We start from the raw sequence: 12,585 nt of genomic DNA, 5'->3' as shown, positions 1-12,585 counted from the left end.
CTGGGCATGCTGTTCCAAATTGACTTTTAAGTTCCTTGAAGGCATATTTAATGTGGGTCCACCACTAAATTCTTCAATTCAAGAACGATGGCTATATAAAATAACAATTTTATTGGAGCACTTCAGAAAAAAACTGTCAATTTTCTCTTTTATTACTAGTATTAATGGTTGTCATTCAGCTTACATTGTGCTACTTTTAAAAACTGATATTATGAACAACAATGTACATGATTGTAGGTTTATGTGATCTTCTGAAACTTCTCACTTAATTTAATTGCTAAAATGTAATGTGCTGAGGATTCAGGATACGTTTGTGATGTACTTCCCTGCCTCCCTTTTCTTGTCTCATTACCATATGTGTCTCTCACAGCCGTACTGCTCGCTGCACTTACATCTTCATGTATCGGAGAATCCGTACACATCTGGAACCATAGCCAGCAAAGACTCAGCGCCTGGTATCATTGTGGCATCGGGTGTGTAAAAATCCTGCACCTTCCACCTGAAAAGACACTCTACTCCATTCTTTTGTACAACAAAAGAAACCTGGAAAGGGATTGGTGTCCATGTTGTTATTTGTATTTTCATAAATTCTTTCTGCCTTTTACTTAATTAGTAAATAAAATAAGCAAAAATTCCAGCATAAATGTATGACTGTTACATACTGGGGAAGCAGAGGCAGGGCTCGAGGTGTTGGGAGAATATGGGGTTTAACGACAGGAAAGACACAACAAGGAGACAACCACATGACGTCAATGACTGTAGTGGAGAAACATACTTTAACGCGGACTTAAATACACAGGATTAATTAACATTACTGGAAACAGCTGGTGACATCGGGATTCCACACGAGGTAAGGAGGGGGCATGGCACACAGGACGATCGGACGAGCAGGGCATGACTACACCCACCCCCCCAAAAGGTGCGCAATTTGGGCCCAGCCCAGTCGTAACGGGGCCAAGGGGGCAAAACCAGGGATGGCACAGGACCTGGAAAAACAAAAGCAAGAAACGTCAATGAAACACGGGGAATGGCAGGGACACACCGAACAGGAACAAGGAAAACCATGCAGACACGAACAGGGACACCAAGGATGGGAACAATGGAGGGATGACAGCGTGGCACACTGACGAAAAGAGGACCAAAGGGACCAGGAGGCAACAAAAGCGGGACAGAGGGATGGGGAGCAAACACAGGGGGAAAGGAGGCAAAGGGCGGGGGGCACCAGGGAGCCGGAGGGAACCCCGGCGGGTGGAAGGCGGGAGCCGCAGGGGCCACAGGACCCTCGGTGACCGTGAAGCAGGAGCCAGCGGGGATGCCGAAGGGGGCGAGGAGGAAGGTGGAGGGGACAATGGAGGAGGCGAGGTAGAAGCAGAAGCCATGGCAGGCGAAGGCGCAGGTAACCGACAAGTCGGAGCAGGGGAACCTGCAGGAGACTGACAAGGTGTTGGAGGTGGGACCGCAGCCAGCCAACAAGGCACTGTAGGAGGAACCATAGGTGACTGCCGAGCAGGAGCCAGGGGGACCACAGACAACTGCTGAGCAGGAGCCGGAGGAGCCATAGGCTACCACCAAGCCAAAGCAAGGGGGACCGAAAGCGAGCCGGGGGGGCAGGGAGGGCGGGACCCGACCCCGGCACAGGTGTCCTCTTCCTCTCCAGGAGACCGAAAGACAAGGACCCAGCCGGGATCTGCCGCGATGAGGTGACGGTTGGAGTAACCCACTGGAGGGGTTCAATGGGGCAGGAGCAGGAACCGGGGGATCGGGAGCAGGAACTGGGGGGTCGGGAGCAGGAACCAGGACAGGAACTGTAGGGGCCGGTGCAGGAACCACCGGGACATGAACTACGGGAGCTGGAGCATCGCCTGCTGCGGGCAGATGAGCCTCCTGCTTCGCCGGCGTGTTCTTGTTGAGTCTGATCATTCTGTTACATACTGGGGAAGCAGAGGCAGAACTTGAGGTGTCGGGAGAATATGAGGTTTAATCACAAGAAAGACACGATTGGGAGACAACCACATAACATCAATGACCGGACAGGGGAATTATACTTTAACGTGAACTTAAATACACAGGGTTAATCAACATGACTGGAAACAGCTGGTGACTTCCGGATTCCACATGAGGTAACTAGGGGGCATGGCACACGGGAGGATCGGATGAGCAGGGCATGACAATGACCTTCACCATTCCTTGTTCACATTAGTAGTTATAGCAGGCTACTGTCGTTAATCTATTTTTGTTTAACCGCACAGTGCCTTTTATTTAGTGTATTCTGTACAGCACCTGGGTTCACCTGGGTCCACAGTTCTCCTGGGGGTAGGTCTCCAGGAACCCATAGCTCATATCCTCGAGGTAGAGAGAGGCTTGAGTTTCATCCGGCTGAGCACCTCTATGCTACAGGAAGAATACCAAGCACCTGGTGACTGGGATTTGGCTGTGAGAGAACCTCACATTACTCATCGTAATCTGTGTCTTGCAAGAAGGAAATTTGCAAGCTGGTGCTTCGCCCCTGGACTGGGCTTCCATAAAGCATAGCTGGTCCAGGCACATATCATTTTGTGAAGGATTTTATTTATACTGCTCCAGTAATTATACATTTATAAAATAACTGCATAATATTGTACAAAAGCTTTCAGTTAAAAAAAATAAAGTTTCCAAATCCTATGAAATTGGTTGCTATGCAATTTGTGACAAAGAGAACGTATCTGTGTCTCAGAGTTTGCTCGTACAATGATGTTGTCATTTCATCACCCCTCTCTTGTCCTGCTTTCTTATTACCAATGGGGAGTTACATGAAACAATGTTGCATAATTAAATGCAATTATGATCCGTTACTGTGAAAGCTTATATATTCATTCATATATATTCATGATTTTATTTACACGGTTAATGAAGTTAATATAATCTCCATGCTTAAATGAGATGAAGAACTGCCTTCTTTTCCAGGATCCATTGGTGCAGAGTTGACAACCAATAATGTCAGTATGTTCATAACATCAGATGCTGGAAACACATGGAGACAGGTAAGGGAAAGGGAAAGGATAGGCTTGGACTTTTTTAAATTCTTTTTAATTCCTGCTGTGAGTCTGTTATACACTGGAAGGCTAAAACATGTCTTAGGTGCTGTACCAATAGGTTTGTGTAATGCTTATATAAACTTTAGAAGCTGCAACAAACCAAATGTGTCTCACTGTTCTTCGGAAAGAATGTTCAAATGCAATTTAAAAAGCATGTTATTTTAGTGTTGATGAGCATTAAATTATGTCTGTTTTAAAAGTTTTAATATAACTATTTATAACATTTAATAATGATTCCAGATTTGGTAAGAGAGCTGGAAATTATATACTGTGTAATTGTGTAAACAAACACAGACGCAACTTAATTACACATCGGCACTGCAGCTCATGCAAGGCTTGCATTCTGAATGAGTTCAGCCTAGTGTGCCAGTTGCTTTGTGATGCATTATATTGAATAAAGCGTTATTCATTTCACAATCAGGCTGAATGCCTGTGGATTTCAGCCTGCAAAGTTTTGAATGCAACGGCATACCTTGACTTATAAAAATATCCCAACATTTTCCACACTAATGTTTTAATTATGTTAAAGTGAAAGCTGCAGAAAGCTGCTTCATAAATCACCGTACAACTCAATTATAGAAAACAATTTCCAAACAATGTTTGAGCACAGCTGTTTCAGGCATTTCATAACATTGTTTAAACATTTATATGGGTCAGTGGCATTGATGATAAGGCATTATTGCCAACTGTTAATGCAGACATTTTGTAACTTTTTTAGATGCACTTCTGTCATTGTGAATTCTTTTTATAGATACAGTACCTTTGTATATCACCACATACATTTTTAAATTGTATTGACAATTTGGACACACACATTGAGAATTTTGTAATGAAATTTGATACTGTAAACCACCTTTTTTAAATTACTATCCTAACAGTTTCATCATTTATTAACTTTCAGATATTTGAGGAAGAGTACAGTGTGCTATATCTGGACCAAGGTGGTGCTTTAGTGGCAATCAGACATACTCCACTTCCCATCAGACATCTCTGGTAATAAAAATAATAATGTGCATGATGTAATTTTTTGTAATTAGATTGTGGTTATTTTATATAAAGTTGAAGTTATATGAAGTTATTGAAAATTGATATGTAACAGCACAATATGATATAACACCACATTATTTAATAACTCGACAAATTTGAATGAATTTTCTCTTTATTAAGTAATAGCTCCTGCATTTTGTAATAATCTGCTGAACTTTTTAATAGGCAGCTTGAACGCAATATGTAGTCAATTTCCCCGCAGTCCCCCAGATGTAATTCATATAGATTCCCATGATGAATACCATAAAGAACGATGTGACCCCGCCCGGATTGGGGAGACAGGGGCCCCATCCTGGAACCAGGCCTGGGGTGGGGGAGCATAGCCTGAAAGAAGAACATGAGTCCGCCCTCTTGTGGGCTCACCATCTGCAGTAGGGGCTGTGGAGGTTGGGTGCAGGATAGATTGGGGAGCAGTTGAAGGCAGGGGCCTGGGTGGACCGATCGTCAGCGATCAAATCTGGCTTTAGAGAAATGGAATGTAACCTCTTTGGTGGGAAAGGAGCCCGAGCCGGAGCAGGAGGTAGAGAAATACCAACTAGATGCAGTCAGGCTCACGTCAACACACAGTGTGGGCTCTGGAACTGCACTCCTGGAGGGAGGCTGGACTCTCTTCCATTCTGGAGTTGCCTTTGGTGAGGGGTGCCCAGCAGGTGGGGGTCTACTTATAGCCCCCTGGTTTGGCAACTGCACGTTCAAGTTTACCCCAGTGAACGAGAAGGTCCCCTCCCATCCACTTCAAGTCTTGGGACAGGCTCTGACTGTATCCAGCCTTCTTGGAGACACTAGTGCTGGAAGGCACCCCCTCTGGGGACTCCATTGTTCTACTGGCAGACTGTAACACTCATGTAGGTAATGACAGTGAGACCTACGGCCTGCCCAATCATATTCGAACATAAGGGTGTTCATAAGAGCATCACAGCAACCCTAGACTGCAGCTTGATGATTGATTTTGTAATCGTATCTTTGGAATTGTGTTCGTATGTTTTGGACAATCAGGTGATTGTCCGCATCAAAAGGAGCCAGCTGAGGTGGTTCAGGTATCTTTATAGGATGCCTCCTGGACTCCTCCCTGGGGAGGTGTTTCAGGCATGTCCAACTGGGAGGAGGCCCCGGGGAAGACCCAGAACACACTGGGGAGATTATATCTCTCAGCTGGGAACGCCTTGGTATTCCCCCGGTGGTGCTGGAGGAGGTGGCTGGGGAGAGGGAGGTCTGGGCATCCCTGCTTAGACTGCTGCCCCCGCAATCTGACCCTGGATAATTGATGGATGGATGGATGGATATTACCTATTGCAGTGGTTATTCCAAAATGTGGGAGTTACACTTTTTATGATGAAACTGTAATAATGTGGTGCATCATGTAACATCCAAACAAAACAGATCTCTTCATATACACGTTGTTGAGTTTGCATAATATGGTGGTATTATATAATGCATTGTTACAAGGTACACCAAGTAAGTGTTCTTTATGCTGTCCTACAGGCTGAGCTTTGACGAAGGGAGAATCTGGAACAAATACAGTTTCACTACTTCCCCTCTTTTTGTGGATGGAGTATTAGGAGAACCAGGGGAGGAAACACTTATAATGACGTGAGTGAAGAGTAATAAGGAGTGTATTACTCATTTAAGGAAGTTGAAGAGTAAAGACCAAAGACAAACATATTAAGTGTTGCAATGATAATAAGTACTTTGGAATGTAATTGTAATTTTTATGACTATGTCAAAATGTAATGTCAAACTGGCCATGCAGTTTTTTGTGTTTTCATAGCCCAGATTAATTTTAATTTATGTTAACACATTTATTTTTAAACTGCTTTTTGATGCAACAAGTTTTCATATTTCACATATCCTGGATATCATACCTGCTTAATAATCAGCTACTTAATTGCTTCAAAAGGGCTCATTATGCTTTTTATTTAACGTTAGTTGCATTGTTTATTTATATATAAATTAATAGCTATACCAAACAATAATGAAATGAATCTGCAAGGCACTGAGGTAATAATCTGTCTAAATTGATAAACTAAAAACAAGGTACAGCCATAATCTACACTTACTAAATCTCATAACATCTTTTATATCCTGCCTAGTGTAATGGGCTAGTAATAATACTTTTCTGCAAGGTTACCTCATCAAATTGATGATTCCTGGGAGTCTGAAGGCAATGGCCAGTTTAAGATTGAAAGGGTTTTGAGGTATAAATATATTGATGCTGTGACTTTGTTCTATGTCAGTCAGTAATTTCAATGCACTTTGAAGGCTTTACTGAATCATACGCGTGAGCCTATGAGAATGAAGGAGGGAAAATAACCCTTATTGCCCATTTTTTTCTTTCATGAATAAAATTCAAGGTCTACTAAAGATCAAAACACATTCCCAGAGCATTTTGATCAGTAGAGATCAATGGCTTACAAACCAGTAACTAAAGCACATGAAAAAGATTACCAAAAATGAGGACTTAAATTGGGAAGGAGAAGTTGGTTGAACATACTCTCTGTAACGAGAAAATACCTATATATTATCCATGTTTTCCCTTTCATGAATGTGAACAATATTTATAAGTGAATATGTAAAGAATATATATTACTTTTAGCCCACAAAAATGTTTTAACCATTTTACTTTCAGCACTTTCTAGTCTGTTTTTACCTTATTCTTCCCACATAAGTGTTCTTCTCAAGGATCCAGGTGCTTATTTGGGGTCTCCAACATACATGTAGATGTTTTGTTATATTTTTTTTCAGCAGATAACCGAGTAAAAGAGAAGAGAAGAAAAGCAGAGTGAAACTTGTTGACTTATCAATAGAATTGCTGGCACGAATTAGCCATCAGAACATTTGGGAATTTCCCCCGATTGACTGGTCTTGATATGAGGCCTGGTCTTTCTTCCCCAATGTCGGCATTGGCAGTATCATTGAGAGTGGCAAAATGTACCAAGGGCCAAGTCCCTTGTTGGCAACAAAATATACCAAGGGGAGCCACCCACTGGCAAAATATCACATTGTGGCTGCTTGACAGCAAATTCCGAGAATGCTTTTGTTGCCAGTTTGCCATGGCTGGTTGACAAGAAGTTGATGTCAAAAATTTGCCAAACTAGCCTTAGCATGATGGTCAAAAAATTAAAGAAATACCTTACGTAAAAAGTTGTTCAGTGGGAAAACGGGGGGGGGGGGGAGGGGGGGCAGTCTAACTGCTAAAGCTAGTGCTGTTGTATGTATATCATGTATGTGTTGTAATAGAATTCTTGCTATAGAAATAAACAAAATGTTGGTATGCAAATGGTAGCTTAGACCGGCAGAGGTAACCGTAATTACAGAGAAATATAGCAATATTGTCAAATGTACAATAATTATACAGTAGATGGTTGTGGGAAATTTCAAAAAGAGTCCTTTTCTAAAACTACTCAACTACTCAGGTAGCTTTCTAGAATGACAATCAGATGGCAAGTCAGCAGTATTTGGAAGATAATCATTCCGTTTACAACTATGCTAAGGCTCAACAGAACAGGTGCAATACGCAAATGCTGGCTGTGCGAAAATCAGAGGCAAAGAGAATCCAGATACCTTGTGTAATGCCGGGATATCATGTGGACTTGTGTGGAGAGGGGAAAAATGGAAATGCATGCCATAGAACGCACACCAGGGAACTTACTGGCAGAGGAAGTGTTCTTGGAGATAATTCCTACCACCTTGGCCATGCAAATGAAGATCGGAAGCCAAAGGTGGTTCAGCAGATGTGTTACAGTGAGCAACGTTGCACTTTTTAACAAATTGAGGAAATGCTCGTGTGGAATCACGGCCAAACATTTTTAGATGCGGTCAGTTGAAAACTCAGAGATAGGTATTCAGCAGTGGCAGGTAAAACGTCAAGAAAGTCAGCATTCTTCAACTTTCAATGAAGAGTAGTGAACAGAGATAGGGAAGATACCAGGCAGGCAGAATAACAGGTGTGGGTAAATACTGTACAACGAACCATCTGAATTTATTTAAAATCAGGAAAAATTACAGTACAGTATGTATCTGAGCAGCAGACACTTAGCAAAATATTAAAACTGCTTAAATGTTAAACTTTAATCTTGGAGATCTGGAGATTGAAATGAAAATATTCCTTCTTGTAGAATATTCGGCCATGTCACCCATCGCTCTGAGTGGCAGCTTGTCAAAATTGACTTCAGATCCATCTTCAATAGGAGATGTACAGAGGGGGATTATCAAACATGGCATCTCCATAACCAGGTGAGAATTTCCCTCTATGACACATGGATTCAGTTTTCCCAAGTAAGTGGATTAGATGCACAAATAATAATTAGTCTAGTTGTACACAGTCCCAGCAAGGGTATCCAATAACACAATTACAATAACAGTTTGGTAATTACACATCCAGAAGCTGTAAACACCAAAATTAAAATGTAATATTTGTAATAAATCTCAAAATAAATTCTTGTCCTCAAACAGGGTAGTCTACATACCCACACTGAATATATTGTGGGAGTGATTTGTGTTTGCCTTCCATAGTAGAAAATGTGGTCATTGTGTAAATTGGGACCAGTGTAAAAAGTTCAGCTGAGAAATATAGAAACATTACAACTGATGACTCAAACTACAGTAGTTTTTCACAAATCTTGATCTTCAATACAAATTGTAGTTACCAAGTGTATCAATTTGGTAGCTCGCGATTCTTTATGTGGCATCCCCGGCACTTTAAACATGGCAAAATCTCAAAGGGATAGAGGTTTCTCTTAAAGATCAAGATCACACACACACACACATACATATTCATGCATTGCTGCAATACCTGGAAAAACAATGCAGTAGAATAATGACACATTTCGAAACTCATATTAAATCGTATGCAGAAGAGAGGAGCAAAACAGGTATCAGCAAAAACCTAACAGTGCAAAACTGCCCCAGATACGACACTCTAATGGAAGGGTGGGTTATTGTCACCTGGCTGCAGAGGAATCCATACATGTAGAGAATTTAAAACTTTTAGATCAAAACTGTCTCCCCAGGTGAAAATATTCAACAACTTTTTTGACAGTGACACTGTTCTGGAAGAGTCTATATCAAAAAAAGGGAATATTGCTTCCTGGCTGTTTTTTTGCAGAATTTTCTTGAATAAATGTGTCATTACATTAGTATTCTACACAACCTACATGTAAATGTGACGAATGTAAAGCATTCTTTATAAATACCCAGTCATACATAACTAAGATGTATGAGTTTCTTGGTCTTACAAAAAAAAGTTTACCCAATGAACAATATCCATCTCACATTGTGTCAGTTTTACAAACTCAAAAATGACCCATCGTAATACATATGCATGCAGTGAACTGAAAACATCCTTACCAAAACAAGTAAAATAAAGTTTGAAATAGAAAGGCAGTAGTTACTGTCTTTATTTTCCTAAGCAAATATGAACTATTTAGTACTTAGACCAAGGAAGTAACTTGAAGAGTAATTACATGAGGAACATTTTGAACAACATCTGTTTCTTATATACATCTGTACCAGGGAGAGCCATGTATCATGGGAGTGAAAAGGATATACCAGAAGCTGAAGCCTATAGCCAGGTGTGTTATGGGCAAAGATTACTCTGTCACCATGGCGTCAGAACCCTGTGAATGCACCGAGTCTGACTTTGAATGGTGAGTAATTTATTCTTAGATACCTTTGATGAAAACATCTTTGTGCTTACTGTAGCTTTCAGAGCTTGTAGAGTATCATGGTGTATAATGTACAACTGAATTAACAAAATGGTTATAACAAGAGGTCTGATACCTGCAAAACATTGAGGGATAACTGTATATAAAAGAATCAATTACATATCAAATACAGTTTACAGGATAGGCTGGGTTTGTGCATGTGCTTTACATTAAATACATCGATAAAGTAACTTTCCCCTCTGTGAATCCATTATGTTCTTCTTTGCCTTAGAGCTGATGCCATTGGTCATTGTGGTGATGTGTGGAATAATAATCCAAAGGCTTTTGACAATGAAATGTTTGAAAAAATAGATAAAATCGTAGTGGCACTGATATAACCATTATGCATCGCTATCCCCAGAATTCTCATGAACATACAGAAAAAAACATTATTTACAGTGACTATACAAACAAGATGACAAAATGAAGCATAGATTTCAACCACAAAGGCAAACCACCTATATTTATTCCAGCATTCCACTACAATCAGTAGGGGCTATATATAGTTATGTACAATATATAAGTCTGCTCCCTGGCCATAGAACAAAGACAGAACTCCGCAGTGATGTCTTGTATATTACAGAACCAAAGAAAATGCATTATGCTATTTTAAGGCTATGGAGGTAAAGAGATCCACACGCTGTGCAGCTGAGTACGTTTAAAAATGTTTAATGCACAGATTGGACATTCCTTTTCAGTCATGGATTGAATATGCAGGGGTGTGGAGAGTGTTTAAAAACATATAATGAAGGAGTAGCAAACCTGTTCCATGGAGGGCCGGTGTGGGTGTGGGTTTTTGGGATGGCCTCTCAATCAGCCAATAATAAAACGGTGGTTGTCAATTCCAATTCTGGGGACCCACTGTTATTGGCTGATTGAGAGGCCATCCCAAAAACCCTCACTCAGATCGGTGCTCTATGGAACAGGTTCCCCGCCCATGATATAATGCAAGACCTGGAATGCATTACTCTGCTTATATCACAGTTATTAAACATTTGGCGTACACATTTGTATTTGAAGACATTTTCACTTTAAAGAAATGAAAACACATTTATTAGTATTACTACTGTTTAAGCTTGGGAAGTATTACAGCACCACAGCATACCGTGGTATTTTCTTTCACTGAAACTTTTTCTTGGCAGTTCCTCCTGCATAGCGAATTTTGTTGCCAAAACTTTAAAATAGTAGAATACCCTTGCTTTTTAAAATACTGTCGAAAAACCATATACCATAGTGTCCTGTCTGGGCGGTATGAAAAATAAGATACCGTCCAAGCCTACTACTATTATATATTTTACTTATGTGTGACCCAAGCCACCGCCTTTAATTCGAAAATAATTTATTACTAAGGTCATAAGTTAGTTGGTAGTTCGAAATTTCCTACCCAAAGGCCATGTACAAACCAGAAGTATGGTTGTTGTGTAAGTCATTGGTATCAATTTCTTTGCTTTTATAGTTCCTACAGTATGAAGTGATAATAGTTGGAAATAAAAATTATAATTGCGCATCGATTTATTGATGTTATTGGCCTGGCTGGCATTACATGTGAACGAAAATTAATGAACACCCTTCAGATGTGTGAATTCATGGTGTAAAAGCACTTAGTTTAATTTTTAATTGTGCTCTACGTCTGGAATTTTAAGTAACGTTAGTTAAAATTAAAAATTTTAACACATTGATTAGCGCATTGATTTACTACTGTGACTCGCCTGAATGGCACTATGTTGCCGGTTATAGAAAATTAGTCATCATTCTGACCAATCAGATTTGACAATTAAAGAGTGTTGTGGTATAAACCTAAATTAGTAATTACAGAAAAAGGTATTTTGTTTTCACTTCTTTCAAATGATCTTATCCCGATATACCTCTGGCTAAAATGGACTACCACAAGCAGGTAGGTGACCACGCATGTGCAGCTGAAAACTGGCCATAAGAAGCCAGCTTAAATGTAGTGGATTTGCACTTGGATTTGCATCCTCTATGTGGAAAACCAAGCACAATAAGCATGCATTTAATTCCGCCTTGTTATACAAAACGAAACATCAAGTAAGACAAGTACATTAAAATAATCAAGCTACTAAAGTTTATTGTAAAATCACTTAACCATTAACCAATAAGAGTGTTTGTGAATGACTATTATAGATCACTACATTATCTTGGTATACTGCTCAGTTATTTTCACAGGCATGTATCCGTGTGACGCAAGAATGTTACAAATACGCCATTCAACCCAAAAGACATAACAGGGAATTTTAAAAACTGAAACAGTGTCTTGAAAGGTAGCAAATGCTTTGGACTTTTGGATTTTCATTTTGATGGTTCAGACAGGGTTGGCATCTTGCCATCCACTGTCATCTACAGACCTCTCCCACATTGCCTCCCTCCTCTTCATGGTTGCCTCAGAGTGGAAATATGGACAGTCAGTCTACAACCACATTCTTTTTACCGTCTCTGTGTCAGCTAATGAAGCAGTAGGCCCAGCTATTATGATCTTTTATGGTCTGAATCCATGTGAGGTTACTGTGGTTAATCTCTAGACTGAACTCCCTTCCCAAGAGATAATTTATAATTTAGATGGTCCACAGCCCACTTTACGGCACAGCATTCCATTCCTGTCATGGAGAATTTGGTGTATGATGTGTAAAGAAAAGGCTATACTTCTTCTGCTTCAGGGTGTGACTTTTTGCTAAAATCTGAATTTCTCGGAATGTGGAATGAGCATGAACATGCCTTAAGAGTATTAAAGGCTTCATCACATGCAC

General features: G+C 40.4%; 1 protein-coding gene across 2 annotated transcripts in view; it reads left to right on the top strand.

Annotated features, from left to right (window-relative positions):
* Nucleotides 1-12,585, top strand: part of sorcs1 (sortilin-related VPS10 domain containing receptor 1) — a 120,599-nt gene that overhangs the window by 94,263 nt on the left and 13,751 nt on the right. For both annotated transcript variants that reach the window (XR_002836549.2, XM_023798746.2), the window contains exons 11-16: nucleotides 371-473; nucleotides 2,944-3,020; nucleotides 3,976-4,067; nucleotides 5,604-5,711; nucleotides 8,237-8,354; nucleotides 9,633-9,766. Coding sequence is in view for 1 of the 2 variants with exons in the window: in XM_023798746.2 (XP_023654514.1) it covers nucleotides 371-473; nucleotides 2,944-3,020; nucleotides 3,976-4,067; nucleotides 5,604-5,711; nucleotides 8,237-8,354; nucleotides 9,633-9,766 (632 nt within the window). In the remaining variant the exon portion in view is untranslated. The remainder of the gene's footprint in view (nucleotides 1-370; nucleotides 474-2,943; nucleotides 3,021-3,975; nucleotides 4,068-5,603; nucleotides 5,712-8,236; nucleotides 8,355-9,632; nucleotides 9,767-12,585) is intronic.

The sequence above is a fragment of the Paramormyrops kingsleyae genome, chromosome 20 (assembly GCF_048594095.1).
Source record: "Paramormyrops kingsleyae isolate MSU_618 chromosome 20, PKINGS_0.4, whole genome shotgun sequence".
Classification (NCBI taxonomy): Eukaryota; Metazoa; Chordata; class Actinopteri; order Osteoglossiformes; family Mormyridae; genus Paramormyrops; species Paramormyrops kingsleyae.
Note: the sequence above shows the minus strand (reverse complement) of the source record. Positions and strands in the feature narration are given on the sequence as shown.